General features: G+C 41.7%; 1 protein-coding gene across 1 annotated transcript in view; it reads right to left on the bottom strand.

Annotated features, from left to right (window-relative positions):
- LOC310962254 (steroid hormone receptor ERR2-like) overlaps window positions 1-17,135 on the bottom strand; it is a 34,551-nt gene extending 17,416 nt beyond the window's left edge. The window contains exons 1-3 of the mRNA XM_083934645.1: window positions 16,960-17,135; window positions 6,802-7,214; window positions 2,261-2,377 (exon numbers count right to left, since the gene is read on the bottom strand). Coding sequence (XP_083790771.1) covers window positions 2,261-2,377; window positions 6,802-7,214; window positions 16,960-17,009 — 580 coding nt within the window. The 5' untranslated portion in view covers window positions 17,010-17,135. The remainder of the gene's footprint in view (window positions 1-2,260; window positions 2,378-6,801; window positions 7,215-16,959) is intronic.
- Window positions 17,136-19,606: the final 2,471 nt, after the last annotated feature.

Here is a 19,606-nt window from a genome sequence, read left to right on the forward strand (position 1 = left end):
GTGAGATATTTGGGCCGGGATGAAGACATCAAGAGTGGGCGCATGTATAAATAGTGTTGTAATGGCAATGGATGAGCCTTCATTCTGAGATGAACAAACGCAGCTACGTAAGTACAAACTGAAGCTGCATTAGTGGCAGTGAACCAAGAGCCTGACATACAATATTGTGTTAGATTGCAGTTAACTGCTGGCGGCTTCTATTATGAGTTGTGTTTGGTGCTGGCAGAACAAGACAAAACTGTATGACCATGGTTTATTTTAGGACATTTTATTGTTGTGTCTCGACGTTGAGTCTATGAACAGATTCTCTAAATCATGCAATCAGTACAGAAGGCAGTGCGCTAAACTCCAGAACTTAACCTGGTGTGATACGTCTTCAAACTGGGATACAACATTGTACTAAGTGGAGTCACACCTGCATTCACCTGTCCCTTTCACCTAACACAGTATCTTTACTTCACTTCCTCTCCTCACAGTTTGAAGCCCCCCCGATCTAAACACATCATACTCCCTTGCACTTTCACCTTCACTAGTGTTTGAGAGTTAGACTGCTACAATGACAAACAATAAATGTGCATTAAGTGTCTAAATATTAATATCGCCTTTAACTGTGATGTTACAGAGCACAAATCCAACACGATGGAAACATATATATATATATATATATATATATATATATATATATATATATTTTTATAAATCTTTGGCTACAACCCACGTTACTACCACAGCGTATTAGAAAAAAAAATGTATAGACTCGAGAAAAAAGTTGCAGATTCATGAGATTAAGGTGGCAAATCTACGAGAAAATACAATTGCAGATTTATGAGATTCAAACTAGCAAATCTGCGAGAAAAAAGTCGCAGATTTAGGAGATTAAAAAGTAACAAATCTAGGAGAAAAAAGTTGCAGATTTAACAAGATTAAAAAGTAGGACATCTATAAGAAAGAAGTCGATGTTGTACATTGCTGCTGCTATCTGTGGTGTTACAAGCTTAATTAAATACAAGCTCATCAAAAAGCTACATTTCAGTGCAATGACGTTTTGTTTAGTAACTTAACCATTGTTGGCGGAGTGCAGGGACTTTTTTTTCTACTATATATTTACCATCACAGACAGAAAAATCCTAAAAAAAGGGGTAATATTTTATTTATAAGGCATTTTGGTTTTAATTACATATAAAATCTGTCCAAAAATGTGCATTTCAGCACAAGGTATTATAATTTTCTCTACAAAGGCATAACTAAGAGCTAGACTGCACGAGTGTGGAATAGTTCCCCCACCCCCCAAACAAATCCCCCCTCTTTCCTTTAAAAAAAAAAGAAAAAGAAAAATCTATCGGCTAGATTTTCCCTTCTGTACTCCCAAAGGTCTCTCTCTAGAGGAGAAACAACACATGCAGGAAGTGAGGTGGGATGTTCGGAAAGCATTTAACGGATCAATATGGCAGGCAGGAGAGGGGAAGGGAGACAGACAGAGAGAGAGAGAGAGAGAGAGAGAGAGAGAGAGAGCGAGCGAGAGAGAGAGAGAGAGAGGGAGAGAGAGAGAAACACCCGGAGCCCAGGGGAGAGGGGAAGTCTTTGGGGAACAGCCTGTGCTTTTCAAGAGTACTGTTACACTTCTCAGTCAGTCTTGGTAGGAACATCCAACTCAGCAGCTTCTCCCACGCGTCTGAGTTAAACGCGGAGAGGCTCGATGGTGTGAGGAGAGGTGAGTAAGGGTGATGTCACTGGTGACTCCTGGAGGCCAAAGCCATCTTTAATATCTGATCACTGTTAGACTTTATTAGACTTACTGCCATAAGACATCCTTTAGCTATTTACTCCTAAAGCTCAAGATGGACATAGACCCTTGTGGCTGATCATAAGGCCTTTTGGTCCCATACAGGACTTAAGTCTTAATTCTTTAAATCATAATAAACCAGAAGACTGGAAAGAGGATTTCCTCTTGACAGCGATAATTATTTTCTTGAATTGTTGAGACCAATAAGCTCTTGTTTCCCACCAGGGCTGCCGCTAAAAATGATTTCAATTATTGATTAATGTAGCTTAAAAGCATCTAAAAATAGTGAAATGATATGATATAATACAGAGAAAAGCAACGATACTTCACATTTTGAGCTGAACATTTTTGTCAACTTTTGATGTTTGGCCTAAATAGTTGAACCATTGTATCAGCTCTGTATCTTCAAAATGATATCTGAAGTGGAATAAAGTAGTAAAAAAAAAAAAATGACGAGGTAATAAAATCAGCACTCACCTTCTTTCAACATGCCGACTTTGAGACATTTCATAAAACGGCAGGCCTGGCATGACTTGCGTCTCCTTTTGGTGATCTCACATTCGTTGGTGGCCGGACAGCTGTACTCAATATTCCCTGTAGAATATCACAAAAACGTGGCGTCATTAATTCTGTGAGCAGAAAAGGTGCACAGCAGTAGTTCGGTGCAATTTATTGTAGAATTATAGAAAAGGAAACCAAATCAGAAATGTTCACAGGTTCAAGGTTCACAGTAAACAGCAAAATACACAATGCATGCATGTGCGTACACCGACACACACACGCAGACACACACACACACACACACACACACACACACACACACACACACACACACACACACACACACACACACACACACACACACACACACACACACACACACACACACACACACACACACACAAACACACACAAACACACACACACCTCTGTCCCAAGGTGACCTGATGTGACACTCCTGAAGGAGAGGAGGCTTTAGTGGCATTTTGATGGGACATGTAAAAAGCACCTCCCCGCCCCAGAGTCCCACCCCCATTTTGACTCAAAGATAAATTAGCTTCATTAATGCAGAGCGTCCTCTCTGCAACGCTCACCACGACCCCTTCCATCCCATCCTTCTTCAACTAAAGGATGATGGGAAAGCTGCCCTCCCTCAACAACACAAGGGCTAAGAGATGGACGCACAGCCGAGCGCTCTGCATAATGCTCTCCGGTAAAGACCAAGAACTGCTGTTAGACTCGCCAATCTGAGGCTCCCGTATCATGTAGCAAAGCTCGATGTATTATTCAAGTCTGTCTCGATGTTTGTTGGCTCACTATGGAAATATTTCCTATGCAATTTAATCACTCGGGTCCAAAAAAAAAGAAAGAAAAAAAGCCAGAAATGCAGAGGTATTGAATATGCTGCCACGTCTGCCTGTTTTTCTCACCAGGTTCCGGGTAATAATTTTTTCAGGATCATTACGCGGTCACTTCAAAAGTTGACGTGACCCCCAAGAATCCAATGACAAATCCTCTTTCCCAAGTATCCAAATCCCTTGATTGAGTGTTTAAACAATGTCCCTGAAGTCCAGAGATGTATTAATGGTACCTAAAAACAGCAAACCAGGTGTTATCTGTCGTAGTTCTGCCAGAGCTGCCCCCACCACACACACACAGACACACACACACACACACACACACACACACACAATCCCCTGTTGGTCAAGGAGAAGGTGCCAACATTTGTCAGGATCCCTGGCAGGGACGGTGCCAGCAGGGTCACATGCACAGTGAGGGGCCCGGGGCATCATGCCAGGATGTTGGCAGAGGCTGCTGCTGGTTTGGTGGGTGAAGTCTTTTAAAGTGAGAGGCATTAGCAGAGGGAAAATACAGTAGAGTGCAGAGTGCTCATGTGCAGAGACACATGCTGTGTACCAGTTCTATACTACAAACTATACAGCATGTACTCTGTGCTGTCTGTCATTTATACTGTTCGTGCAGTTAAAATACACTGAATTCAATGGCGTTTTCTCAATTTAATACCAATTCTAAGCTGGAATCACTGTTGACACTAAAGCTTGACCCGACATAAACCCGAATAGTTTCCGTCCAAGCCCGACCTGTGCAGGAACCAAGGTATCAGTTTTTGGTCACTCGTTACTCGAGTGTGAAATGTATCCACTAGGGTCCTCAAAATGGACCAGAAAAAGAAGCGTCCATGGCGTAGACAGTCCAAAAATGGAACAGCATCGTATTTTACTGTAATGATGCAAAATAACAATGAAATGCCTGAGATCTCAATTTTCCGCTCACTATAGAGAAACCAGTTTCTATTAAACAGGGATTAGAGAGAACAACCCACTTATTGTAGCAAACTCTTCACCTTGTTTAGCTTTTATTCATATTAATACATAATTAGAAAATAATAGAATACAGAAGACTCATTCATTCAGGTCACATTCATTTAATAAATTATAATTTATATTTTTATGATTATTGAAGGAAAAATGTTATACCTGAATGGATGAAAAATAATGTGGTGGTTGCGTGTGTGTGTGTGTTTGTGTTTGTGTGTGTGTGTGTGTGTGTGTGTGTGTGGGTGGGGGTGGGGGGTGGTTTGCATTAGGGATCCACAACAGTCTTAAATTGCCTACCTCTAAAAGCTCACTGTCGCCATACCCTCTTAGTTAATCAGGTCTTGTGTCCACCTTTATTCAAAGGACATTTCAACCACTCTAATATCCTTCCTTAACCTCTCTTATTTTCCCTCTAAATTTTGATATATTATTATGCCATGCTATTATCCACGCACTCATCTCCACTCAAGCTGGACCTCTCCTTGTCCTCCTCCTTTGCGGAGGCCGGGACCCCCCTTTCTGATTACCATTCCATTAAAGCGGTTTCTCCTTTCAGTGAATGACCATGTCCCCTGTCCCTTGTCCCTCTGCCTTTTATTTGGAGGACTCCTCAGCGTCTCTCTCCTCTCTCCCCTTCCTCTGTTATTGCCCCGATAACACGTGCTTGAGCTTCTAATTGCCCCCCCATCTCCTCCCCCTTGGATGCAGGGCTGGAGGGCCCCGGGGGCAAAGAACAGATCCACACCTCCCTACCTCCTTTCTCGACTTTCTCCCAATGAAATGCCTGGTTCTTAATTACAGTCACCCAACACTGATTGTTATTGACTGAAACTCCCGTGGCTCAGGACAAATGACGGACAGATTAGGTTCATTATGGGCCTGTCCTCCACGAAGGAGAGCGAGAGGAAAAAGAAGAAGCTGGGGGATCTTTGCACGACAACACAAAGTCACACATGGACACTATTTACAGTCCTTGACTGTGTTGCTGGTCAGACTGTGACACATATAGCCTTTGAATGACCACATAAAGCGAAAATGCCAAAGTTAGGTTGAAACACTTCTTTGCATCTTATTTAAACATTCTGAGTGGCCCGCGCAAGTTTGTACCATTGATGTGTTTTTTATATTTTTTTTTATAAACGTTGATCTAGTGGCAATGTTAAAGGGATGGTTTGGATTTTTTGAAGTGTGGCTGTAGGAAGTTCTTATACATAGTCGGTGTATTACGTACACTAGATGGCGGTTGGTATGTCCCCAGTTTGAAGAAGCAGGCAGAAGGAAAGACACGGAAGCTAAGCAATGTACTGTTGTGGATGGGGGCAGCAGCTAAACGTATTTTAGCCACCTAAAAAAACTTTGAGTGTACACTATATTAAGAATATTTTCAAAGCTTTACCTTGCCATCAGACATCCCTGTTTAAATTTACACAAGGGTAATCTCATCTCATCTCATCTTTAACCGCTTATCCGGCTCTTCAAAGCCACCAGACCCCTTTGACAGAAACAGTCATTTTACCTCATAGAACATGGGAGTTGATGTTCTACCGCTGCCTTGATCAGCGGGTTTGTTCATTATTTAGTTCCTAACCATTTAACACAAACAAGCTAACTGATCGAGGCAGCAGTAGCAGATTATGTTGCCGCAGAATTTTGGTCTGGTGGCTTCGACATGAGCATAGAGTGGCGTCATTACAAACTTAAACAGGGCTGTTTGATGTCAAGGTAAAGCAGTGAAAATATTTTAAATATAGCATACACTGATTTTTTTAAGGTGGCTAAAATACGTTTAGTTGCTGCCCCCATCCACAGCAGTACATTGTTGAGCTTCCACGCTTCTCCGTCTGCCTCTCAAAACCAGAGGAGCGCTGACTGCCATCTACAGTAGGTAATGCAATGACTATGGAGTACTTAATACAACCACACTTCAAAAAGATCTGAACTATCCCTTTGAAAAAAAGATGCATCTTTTTTATACAGCAATACAGCCAAATTATATCATGTTATCAACATTATTTCTGTTTCTGCAAAAGTACAAACCATTGAATTTATCAGGAGTATCTGTGAAGAAGCCTGGAGCATACTGTTATACCAAGTAAAGTAACCATCGATAATATTAAATAGATAGATAGATATATACTAGGGTTCGGACAGTTCAAATGTGTGGCCAAGGCCTCGCTAACCTGCCGTCCAGCTCCATGTCTACAGACAACAAATCCTGCAGATAAAATTCTAAATTCTGCATCTCAGTTTGCAGCGTAGTATCTTTGTCCAAGTGATTACTCTGGAACTGCTCCGACACATGGCAGAGACGATGCCAGACGTGCGATTCACATGCAAATGCTTCATAAAAAAATCACAACCCAGAGCAGATTTACAGTCTGGGCCTAATGCCTGCTGTAGATGCTCGTAATCTCTACCTTGTATTACTCCCATAAGAGCAGATAGTTGGATACCAGCACCGAGAAACACGTGAAACACAAAACAACAGATTTTTCATCAGATCAATAGGCACACAGGTGTTATAGTACACTTGGGTCAAAGGGCTAACACTTTTTTAGCAGGATATTCAACCACATGGGAGAGAAAATAAGATTATTCTCAGCTTTAACCGGGAGCGTACAGACATTGGAGATGAGCTCAGGTGAGTAAGTGAAAGTTGTAAGAAGAAGAGGAAAATACCTTGTATCGTCCTTTTGAAAAATGCTTTGCAGGCCTCACAGGAGGCCACCCCGTAGTGGTAGCCCGAGGCAATGTCACCACACACCAGGCACAGCCTCTTGGGGATGGCATTGAGCATGTACTCGCATTTGATCGGCGAGTCGTCTGCCACAACGCCGGAACACTCTTCGTAGCGCCGTAGGCAGGCGGTGCCACCTCCGAGCATGCCTGGGTTGAACATTGGCGGGGAGTCCAGGGCGTGTGAGTGTCTGCTGCCGTTAACGTAGCCGCCGCTGGCGTCAGAGTTTCCGCTGGGACTATGGTGACTGCCAGTGTCTACTAGTGAGGAGGATGGACTGGAAGGCTCGGTTTTGACGTAAGAACCACAGCTGGAAGATAGATGTCGATCCTCAGTGGGCATTCTGGTTAGCAACCTGGATCAACACACACAAGGGCAAAAACGGTGGTCCGATTTGGTAACAGAATTTAGGGAAAATACAGTGCAAACAATTCAGAAATTGAGAAGAAACATTGTTCCTCGCTAATAACAGAATATCTTCAAAAATATCTCATTAATTCTATCAGGACTCAAAAGTAATTTATTTTTTTTAAAACTGGAGGAAAAGGGCTGTCAAACAACATTAGAGATATGGAAATGGAGCTTGATTACCTCCCATGCAATTAAGCACGGGTTTTCTAGAGAACGGAGACATAAAGACCCTTAAATGGAAATAAATCTCCATCAGAAAAACTGCAGTATCAGTGAAATTATCATCACTAACAAGTGTGACAAGACACACTGAGCGTTGCTTTCTCCCATCATCTCCTGATCATTCTGCGAGGGATTCATCAGCTGTGATGGAGCACGCCGCTCCGTCTGAGTTTGATAGATTATGTTACCGACACAACCATTTATGTGTTGGAATGCCAAGTGATATACTACAGCAGCTTATTTCTCTCAGGCAAAATGGTAACTAACGACCATGTCAACAGATGCCCCATACATCCTGCAAACAATGCCCGCGATTGGTCGGCTGCCAGAAGTAAATGAATGAATGAAACTTCAGGAGGCTGTTAATGGACAGAGAGAGGTGTTACACTCAGCATATGGAGGATCATGGGTAATACATGACCCAATCAATAGTCCTGGTTAGTTTGCCAAAGGACGGTGCCGGGTTACGGTGGACTTAAGTGAGAGGTTGGAGAGGCTGAGGAAGAGGCACTGACCTGGGATTAAGTTCCCCGGTTGCAAATTTCATTATAAAAATTGGTGAAAAAGTGAGAGTTAATGGAAAATGGAACGTATATACTACTACAGCAACAGCAACTGTGGCCAGATAATCACGGCTATCGGGACAGATGATTGTAGCCGTATCGCCCAGCCCTACTCTGTATGTTATTGTACTTCCAGGAGCTTCATAACATCCTCTCAAACAAAGCATGAAATGAGGTTTGGATCTGTTTTGGAACTGCTGGCTCTGTCTGTCAGAGTCGGCGCTGATCTTACACAACTTGAGCCCTACATGTTTGTGAGTTGTAAATATTGGGTGAGAACAGTGGAAAGCCATGTTAAGAATGTCTGAAACAGGAAGCTAATGCTGACCACATTCCTTCTGAACTGCTGCCAGGGCAGCCCTGTTTTCCAACTTTGCTGTTGTGGTGAGGAATGTATTTTCCCTCCGTTGTCTCCTTGCACCAGTGTTTATAGAAACCATGAAGTCATCAGGCCACTGACAACATGAAACCTCTCTTTTAACTGCTAACGGGTAGCGGGGTGGAGGGAGGGAGGAGGAGATAGCCTTCACCCCTGGGCCCAGATCAGATCTATTGATCCTCTGCTTCCTTCCTGTTCCAGATGAGGCATGAAAAAATAAACCCTCCTCTTATGGGCCCCAGACATTCCTTATGCATTTTTAATCAGTCAGGACTGTTAACATAGTGCGAGATGGAGCGATACAACATTACATTCGTCTTCATTCTGAGGCTACTGCGGTTTATAAAAGATTCACACGGCTCGCGTTAAATCTGGTTACCAATCAGCATGCACCTATAGTCAATTGGAAGGTATATTTTCTGCCATCTGAGGGAATTGGAGAGAGCAGCGTGGTAACAGTTAATACATCATCGCAGCCAGATAGGGGGATTCCCTATGGAATAGTACATTGTGGCATATGTAAAAAGTAGTTCATTCCCCACTTAGCACACAGTAACGCTGGGGAGATGTTTTTTGTTAGGTTTAATGGAAATTTCTAATGGGTCCTTTCAAATCTGTCGAAATGAAATAATGGCACGAACCACCAATCCGTGCAGACAGAAATAGCTTCATAGTTTCATAATTTGGTTTCCTCCTCTTATTATAAAAAGACAGAGTTTTCTAAACGCAGCCAGACTCTCCTCAACCCGCCCCGCTCCCTTGGCAACACACACACACACACACACACACACACACACACACACACACACACACACACACACACACACACACACACACACACATACACACACACACACTGCACCTAATATCTAATGGGGTAGTGTTTGCTCCGCCGCGCAGAAAAATGGTACAAACCGAGCAGACAAGCAGGACTTATCAGACGGACGTGAAGGTCACCTGCCTTCTCCGCTGTACTGTTCTGTTCTTAGAGGCCCACAATGGACGCCCCGGAGCAGCAGACGCATGTTTGAGTGTGTCCACCCCAATGAAAGAAAGACAGCGTCTAGACACGAGTCCACGCAAAAAAACTAGAGCTGTCCAAAATGTTTAACTTGACCGAGATGCTGCCTGAAATGCTGAACACGCTCAGATCAGTGACCAGTTTCTTATTTTGGGTCGTGTGATGGGTATGAAAAAGTCCCACCAGAGCAGCTCAAAATCCCAAATGTTTATGAGTGTGTGTGTGTGTATTTTGGCATGCCTCCTCATGCTGGCAGTGTTGCAGATCCCTTGCTTCCCTACATAAATCCTGAATCCATCCACCTCTTCTCTAAACCATGAAATATGTTTTCCAGCCTTCCAAATTTCTGCACAATAAATTTTTACCAGCAGTCAAAAAAGAAAAAAAAAGATCTAAAATGCATATTCAAAGCAATTCTCCACGATGACCTCATGCTATCCTTGACTCGACGAGTGTCGGTTAAGAATCCGACTCTCCATATTTTACTATGTATTTTCCCACTGAGGGGAAATATTATTGTTCGGCTTGGGGTTAAGCCTGTAGCAAGGAACACAGCGTAAATCATGGTGCTGAACACACAGTCGAACATGGAAGCGCAGAAGGACAGAGGCAAGGAGCCATGCATGAAATTAGTTCATTAATCTTTCTATGATAGGCTGTCCTTGTTTGGGGCAAACTCTATCAGCTTTAAACTGAGTGCCCCTTCCTGCCTGACACATAGATTACACTGTTAGTCCGCGGCCGGGGTGTCTGGGAAAATGAATGGTCATGCGAGCGGGAAAATGGGGTAGCGCGTGTCAGCCAAGTGTTAAGTAGTAACAACAACAAGCGCGTGACACAAATGAAGGTCATCAAAATAACGTGTGCGTTCTAAAAATTGAAATGCATTTATGCACTGCTGCGAATAATGTAGTCAGTTATATGGAGAAAAGGCGTTCGTCAAAATATATTTTAAAGCACATATTATTTGTTATTTGATACAATAGAAACAGCTCTCTATTAAAAATAAATAAAGAGCTGTGCATGTCTTCATCATCTTTAGCTGTCTGTCAAACATCCCGGATTCAGTTAAGACATCTAAATCTCGGCCATACACCTAAATATTACAAATACATTATAATTATGATATATTACTACCCATCAAGTCTGAATTGCTGTGTCCATATACCTCCTTAAGCTCTTGTTGATTATGCTAAAGAGTGTCTGCTGGATAAGACGGTCATTTTGCTGTTTACCTCAATCAATTGCCGTTTAAACAAGAGACTTTTCAAAAAAATGTCTCTATTAAAAATTGTATTCTTGGTCGAATTTAGGGTTTAATCGGGTCGTGTTTCTTTTGTGCCTCAGTGTCTTGCCCCTTTGTGGTAGGTTGTGCCTTCAGATCACAGGAAAATAAAGTTTAGGGCTGCAACTGAAGATTGTTTTCATTATTAATGATGAATAATAGTAATAAATATCCATCACAAGGATGCAGAGACCAAGGTGACATCTTCATATGTCTTTTTCTGTGTAACCAACAGGCCAAAACCACAAGATATTCAATTTATCATCATAGACGAATAAGAAAACCACCAAATATTTCAAACTGAGATGCTGGAAGCAGTGAATGTTTGCCATCATTGCTTAAAGAAATCCTTTCATAATTAGGGAATTACATTAAAAAAGACAGAGACATTTTATTATTGTTTCAGCTCTAATAATTTTTAAGCTAAAGTTTGTGTTTTGTGCTTTAATTGTGAAAGACTTCCTGTGGTAATTAATCTAAACGTGCCTCTTAGCTATTTGGTCAAGTTCCATAGATGGCGAAGGCCATGAGATATGGTTGAAATCTGTGAGAATTAACAAAGTGGACTTGTTTACTGCAGATTTGTGTCCTCAAGGTGGAGAAAGAATCTCCACGCTCTTTATACATTTAGTATTGAAAACTGCGGTACAACATTTTTATTTTCTTACAAACCTTTAATTTAAAGTTACCGTTCCTGACGTTCTGTTTCTAAGTTCCAGTAACACGTTTATACGGAATCTGCATGGTAGATGTACTTTGTTTCTGCATCTCTGTTTCTCTACACACACAAACGCATACACACACACACACACACACACACACACACACACACACACACACACACAGAACTTCCAGCATATGGCCTTTTCAATGTCACTGCCACGAGAAGAGATTGCATAGATTTCCCACATGGATGATGTCTCCTTACCTGGAGTATCAACCCCCATCTACATACACGTCCACCACCTCCAGGAAATTGCTCTCCCTGCAAAGTCAAACACACCCCTAACTGCCTTTTAAAAAGAGACAGAAGAAGGAGGTTGTGGGGGAGAAAGAATAAACGAGCGGAGACTTAAGCCGTCATTGGGAATCAGAGGGGGACTCATGAGGGACAGTTACGATATTGATTTCATAAATAAACAGAGATGGCCATCGATCCTAATGTTATTTTGCATTTCAATTACTGCCCAGAAACATAACCTTCAAACGTCTGCTTCTCCACAGTAATAACATCCACTGATAATCACAAGCGAGTCCTGTCCGGCACAAATTGGCTTTTCTCTCTCTCCCTCTCTCTCTCTCTTTTTTTTCCAAATGTGTAAATGACACAACTTTGCATTTGCCTAATGGTATTAGGGCATGGACTGAATTTCAAGTGAGACTCAAGCTGATACAGTAAGCGCTCCGGTCAATTGACACAATGCAAATTAACGTGGTGAAGAGGAATTAAGTTCACAATGTGAGACCTCGTGAAGCTACGATGAGGCCCATTAAATTAAACATGCTGGCTGACCCACACTCCATGATTAGACACACTGCTTCTCTCTCTCTCTCTCTCTCTCTCTCTCTCCCTCTCTCTCTCTCTCTCTCTCTCTCTCTCTCTCTCTCTCTCTCTCTCTGTGTGTGTGTTAATTTCATTTGATCAATAAAACAAACTCATTCTAAGAAGTCCTCTCTGCTGCTTGCTCTTAGCCTGAGCACATTCCTGTTTTGATTGAATAGCGGCTGCAAAAAAAAAGGCGTCCATCTACATGCTGATGAATTCAGAGTCCTTGACAGACTGCCTAAAGGATATATCTATATCAAGTGGGGGTCATGACATGTAATGAAGTTATTTCTCCTCTCATGCCGGCACACAGAGCTAGGGTCTGGAACCTTTATATGTAGCAGCCATCGCCATTAATAAACACGTCAGGGGCTGAACATTTTTGAATTTTTGTTTTAATCTCTGGCCATTTTTCCTGGACTTCTTCATGAAAACTCAAAGCTGGTGGTAAAAGAGAAGCTGGAAGGAGGCAGCATTTTTCCCACAATGTGAACACAACACAGCACTGTCCCACCACCTGCTCCCTCCATCCGTCAGTGGACTCTTTGGCTCCCCAGTCGATTTTTACTTGTCCCATCAGCCAACAAACTTGAAGATGGCTTTTAATAATAATAACAATGATAAAAAAAAAACCAAGAGTTACCGTGTTAGTTACACTGCAGTCATGGCTGTGATGGACGCAGCTGAATTCGTCCACTCACTAGAGTGATGAAGCAGAATGGAAGACGCTGGCACTCACAAGCAACACAACATTTCCAGTAACCTCGGACTTAAAATTCAATTTACTCTTTCTGACTCACACTTAAATGCTTTTGAAGAGCATTTATCTGGAACTTAATTTATCAGTCAACATATATAATCTCATAAAACAGTTTTTAAAAGTTCTTCCTGTATTGGATCTCTTTTGGGGGGTTAGCTATTAAATCATGTTAGTTCCCAGGTAAAACAGAAAATCCCAACTTTGGTCCAACACAATACAATATAATACACTACATGTGTAAACAACTCCAGGAAACACGATTCAAATATTCTGCTTTAATTTAATTAAGCACATTTTCTCCGATACTACATATTTAAAAAATATTTTTTCTTGATTTAACGTTAAACGTGCCACTCATTTGTCAAGAAAAACAGGTATAATAAAAGGTTTGTTATACGTTAAGTATGAACTCTAATCCTAATAATTCTTTATGAAGCGGAATTATGCGGTCATGTTAGGATAAATGGTTTTTTTTTTTTAGATATTAATAGCACTGATTAATGGAAATGTTGCGTTATAAAACACACTGTGACCGTGTGCATAACTAGTGTAATGAATGCAGATGCAGCGCATGATAAGATGGGCTTCTCTTAACAGACACAGTCAGGTGTTTCCATGATATGGCACCGCTAAAATTAGATCCCAGGTCAGTGTGTGATTCTTTGGTCTCATCCGTATGTGCGCGTATATACAGTATGTGTGTGTATCTATGATTGTGTGTGTGTGTGAGTGTGTGTGTGTGTGCGTGCGTGTGTGCATACATTTGACCACTTGTGCTTATGCATTCCTGTAGGTTTAGTTGTGAAGGGCACCCATGGAAACAGCAGGTGGAACGAGAGAGAAATGCAAACTGACCATAAACATTTAAACTTTGTGGTGTAAATGAAGCAGTCGCCAAAACTGCCACGGCTAATTGCAGAGACATAAGATTGACCATTTTCAAGTCAACCGTTTCGTGTTAAACGTTTGTAGAACAGGAAAATAATGTGGCTCTGTTTCAATGAAGATATAAAATGGTATCTTGTGTCCACCATGAAAAAACTAAAGCCGATAGCAGAAGGACTTTTTTTTCCCAAGTTATGTCATCTGACTGAAAAGGTGGAGAATACCCGAGGAGGCAGATTTGAGCAGCAGATCACACAGTTTAATGGACCCTGGTCCCCTTTGTGTTCTTTTATCCAAACTTACTGTACAGCTGCTGGCTTTTGCTTACACACAAAGTTGCTTACAATTAGCTTCAAGCAACCCCCAAATGGTCCCCATGTGGATATTTTATAAAAAAAAATAATTATGAACTATTATGGTATTTACATGTATGTACAAACAAATGTTTCTATTCTTTTTTTTGCGCAGGGGAAACAGAAAACATCCCTGAGCTGTGAGTCACTTAGTATACAGACAAATGTGTGCATATATTTACTAATCATTTCTATCATGTGAGATGCCCGATGAGCTACTGTAATAATAGTTTGCTGGTAAAAGAAAATATTTGCCTCCACAGCAGAGACGTGGCGTGAGAGTTGGACACAACAGTTGTGGGACCTCTCACCTCTGGCCAGTAGGTCGCTTGTCAGGCCAAAAGGGATTATTAATAGCATTCCCTGAAGCCAGACCCTACTAAGCACAGCTTTATGTGACACTAAAGGCACAGATCTACTCAAATACATTAGCAACTACAATTACTTCCAGGCGGTAAAGTGTGTGACAACATGGTTAACAAAACCTAAAAGGTAAAGAGCATTTTTTAGAATCGTTTACTGTATGTCACATATTGTAGCTTCCAACGCTTTTTTGCTAAAGAGGGTTTTTGCTCCTAAAGATTTATTTAATTAAAAGCATAATCATGGTTTCCTCTCCTTAAATACACTATGACCAACAACATAGAAGTTAAACTAAGTCCCTTAGAAAACGAGCCCAGGAAAAACTCAAAGAATAAGTACTAATGTTCTAACTCTCTAATGTGTAGAGTGGTGAGTTTGTAAAATGCCAGAATCTGTAGACGACTCTTTGGTATTTTTGGGAGATAAAAAGTCAAATTTAAGGATCCTGCATTATCAGAGGAGTCAATCTGAAAGTTCCCTTTTCAGACTGTATGCTTAAATTCGCACACACAGAATTTTGTGTGCAGGGACATCCACACACACACACACACACACACACACACACACACACACACACACACACACACACACACACACACACACACACACACACACACACGTCATGAATACCTGGCCCAGGGTCACTATAGGTTGATAGCGTCATACTGTTTCCTTTGTTTTTAATTTTTTTTTAATTTAAATCCAGCTTCAAATGTTAACATGTAATATAATACAAATTTAAAAACTAAAAACTAATTCAAACTAAATGCAGTTTCACAGAATCTGGATATTGATGATTGTGCGAAAAAGCAGAGCCCATGGGTTGTTTTTTTCCCCCCCAAACAGATATATTATAAACACATTAATTAAAGAATTGATACCTCTGTTACTTTTATGTGAGATATCAAAACAGCTGACAGATTTGTGGTTAAACATTACACTCCTGAAAATTTCTGTCCACTGAGAAATGAGTGTGATTAATTTGATTGTCGTCATTTCATTGAATGCATTCATTTCATGTGATGCACCTCACATTCTATTTACTGCACATTTCACTGCACTGCTCAAACCGTTTCAATTGTCAGTGCTCAATGTTGTCATCAATCTTAAACTTGTCTTGAACTATTTATTACCTACTTATTTTGTGTGCCAGTACAAATCTAGAATACAGCATACAAATTAATGTAAAAATCAATTCATTTAATGTGGCATTAGAAGCGTAGAAAAGCTACAATATCTTTTAAACAATAGTTACTAACCCCTCTGAATGAAAGCACTTACTTTTGAATGAAAAAATGTTTCATCAATTCATACAGGCTGATGTTATTTCACTTACATGAGTTTGTTTTCAACATAAGTGTTTTTTTTTAAATATATTTGTGGAGTGCAGAGTTTGAAGTATTCAGAATCACAGTCCTGTCAAAAGTGCTAAGCAGGTTAAACCTTTCAATCCAATCGACAGCTTAACATTAAGAGGATCCCAGTACAGGGACTTCCTTTTTCACTCATACATGCATTCGGTCAAAAGAAGAGCGTCTTTGCAGACATTCAAAGAGTGTAGCCATGCAATACAAAAGGGCTGCTGTCCCGTTTGAGAGTTTCTACTGTAAAACGACCTGCAGATCCCTGCACTTCGAACTAAATTCACAATATGCACTCGAATCATATTTAAATATAATAAATTGCTTTTTATTTACACATACTGCCACTTTGGAGACGATCAAACCCCATCATGATTTGATCTTAAGTGCCAAAATTAAGTAAAGTGCAATTACAAACATAGAAGTGATCGACGATTTAACCAAACATAGGCAGGCAGCTATGCTCTTCTCTGTGTCCAAAGAAAACACACTCTCACTCAGACTGGTCGGCAGTAAAGTCACAGTCTTCTGTCCCTGGGACTCCACCGGACACCGGCTGATGCCAGAGGGTAGTCGCCTGGATATCGCCAGCATTAATCTGCCTCTGGCTCTTCCCTGTGGCTGAGGTTAAACCCTGGATTCTGATGCAGAGCGAGACAGCTGTAGGACAACTGTCCGACCTGGACTCCCCGTGGGCAATCCTACCGCAGCCTCAGCGACACCACTGAGCTCTGCTGTCCCGTACATGGGGAGCTCCCATAATGCAAGCAACTCCCTGTTTTTGTTTTTTTAATAGTTTACCTTATACATGAGATTTGTTGTTTCTTTTCTCCTTTTTGATAAAAATAGATGCAAAAAAGTAAATACAATTCTGTCAGCTAAAATGGAAACAACAATAGAGATGAAAAACAAACAGAGAAGAGAAAAAGATGTGGGAAAAGATGCACCTACTGGTTGTGGTAGCAGAGAGGGTCAGGGATGCACAGTTCGGAAACATCCATCAGTCCACGTTAAGCATTCCAGGTGTTGCAATAAAAAAACAGATAAACAAACAGCTGGAGGAGGAGATCAGTTCCTAAGTCTCCACATATCTTGATGAAATGTTGGTCAGGTGTTCCTGGGTGTTGTCTCCCCTCCCTCCCCTGTTCAACACACACACACACACAACAAAACAAAAAAAACCTTCTGCCTCGGCCAGACAAACTCCAGTCTGCACAGGTGCTGTACACTCAGGCTCAGGAGTACGTATGGTAGAGAGGAAGAGTGGTGGTGATAAAAGAGAGAGGAGGGAAAAAGCTGAGGTAGAGATGAGAAGAGGAGACAGGAAGTTAGTGTGGAGAAGAGGAGAGAGAATAAAGATCAGGGGGAGTACTGGAGAAAGAAAGAGAATAAAAGGCAGACACAGATGGATGGAGAGCAGCAGTGGTGAGAGCGCACTCAGGCTGAGTAAGTCAGGGAGGGGATTGAGTCTCCATTGAAGTCACAGGGGCTCTTTAAGTGCAGGAAGGAGTGGTTTGGTGCATATGGAGCAGCTGCCATTGGTCGGTCTCAGAAAGGCTGTCCTGAGAGCAGCCAATGGGGAGGAAAGACTACTGAGGTGGGACGGGCTAATGTATGACCAGTCTGTGTCCAGTCATTCACAAGGGAGCGCTGCACAGCACAGAGACACGGGCAGACCCCCCCCCCCCCCCCCCCCCCGCCCCCATCTATGGATAAAGATAGGTAAAGAAACCCAGTGGATATACATGTAGAGAGGGGGCATGGATGAGAAGTTTTTTTGGAGTCACAGTTGGTGTTTACAACTGCAGAAGTAAACTGAAGTGGACAGCAGTAATTGACAAGCAACAGAAGTAGCAACACGTTGACTGAAGGCGATTTAAACAGGTCTGTTTACTGTGCTCTGAAAGGCTCAGTGCCAGCTTACGGAGCTAAACTGTTCCCTTCATTCTTTGTATCCTCTCCACCGTGGATCTGGCTTCCCACAGCCGCAGCCTGCCCTCCTTTAAAGTAATGACAGCTGCTTTTCCCACAGCACATCACCAATCACACTGCAAAAGAGAGGGGGTCTACCAATCCCAAAAGAGGCAGGATGTAAGGAACCGAGAGTGATAATGACCTCGGCGAAGAATGATAATAACGATGACACCGACAGACAAGTTTGAGTGGATCTTTACCACGTCTGTGTAATGTGGCAGCCATCAGAGGAAACCCAAAGCCCCCCCTCCTCCCCTCCCCTCCAACCCACTTCATCAACCCACATTTTCCTGATCGATACAAAACCCATCACACGCTCTTATTGATCACAGCATTGCTGTGTCGCCAGAAGCCTCGGGACAGACTCGGTTTCCCAACCGTCTTTTAAATAAAAAGGAATTATAAATTTGAACGTTTTCTTTTCATGTCAGTCCGTATCAAAGTCACAGGAGCAAAGGCTGATTGCTTTAATAAAAGGAGCTGTGCAGTCTCAATTAAATTTTTGATCAATATTTTTGGCATTTAATGCACTTTCCAGCGGAGGGAAAACCAGGATATTCCCACTGATCTGATTAAGACATCCAGGCATAATCAATAGAGGAGATATGTTTATGTTTTTAATGAGGCAGAGAGCGAAGAGAGAAAAGCAAAGACACTAATGTCCAGATGACATGTAGGATTTCACATTAAGGTCGAAATACTGGGGAAGAAATGACTGAGAGTGCATGTGAAAATATCTCAGCTTTAGGGACTTTTATAAAAGGTACAGCTGCTTATTTTGTTTAATTTAACACATTTTTACAGGGGAAATATGATCAAAATTGACACGTATCTTTTTTTCAGTCTATACATTTATTTTAAAAATCACAGCATTTAATTTTGCAGCTCCATTCTTGTGCTCGTGTTGCCAGTTTTCTGGGGTGGGCCATATTGTAAGTGCAAGGCTCATCTGCCTCCCTCCCTCTCTGCCAGCCAGCTTACACAGCGAGGGGACACCGGGCTTCATGGCATCTGACAGGAAATCTATTGAGCGCCTAGTCTGTAATCCCACTATCACGCTATCGCCAAACGAAGAAACGGTAATCCAATCATTAGGTCTGTATTTAAGCAAAACAGATCTTCAGCTCTACGACTAAGAGTGATTTTCTTTAAGCAGATCACAGCAAGTCTGGGATCTGAACACTGTGCTCTTTGCATTTTTGCTCCGATTTACTCTGGTCATTCTTAGTGATGTACCCCACCCCCCCATCTCCAGTGCCTCTTAATGCTGGAATATGGCCTTTATTTAACAGAACAGATGGGCAGAAAAAGGGAATTGGGCTTATTTTTGGAGAGAAATGTAGGTTTAGAAACTATGAACAATTGAAAACGTGTGACAAAAAAACACACAAAACCTGAACGAAACGTTTCTAAAAGCAGATCAGAGAGGCTCAGATTTAAAATGTCTGTGTGAAATAAGCAGCTTGTCATTGAGAAGTGAATAAGACCCAATCGTTATTTGTCAATAAATAGTAATTACATATTGTGGTGAGTTGAGGGATACAACCTCCCTGTCACTCTGGCTGTACGTAATTAAATTCCTGATTCATGAGCAAACTGGTCTTTTACGTCTGACCTTCTGACC

This window comes from Echiichthys vipera (assembly GCF_963691815.1).
Source record: "Echiichthys vipera genome assembly, chromosome: 19".
Lineage (NCBI taxonomy): Eukaryota > Metazoa > Chordata > Actinopteri > Perciformes > Trachinidae > Echiichthys > Echiichthys vipera.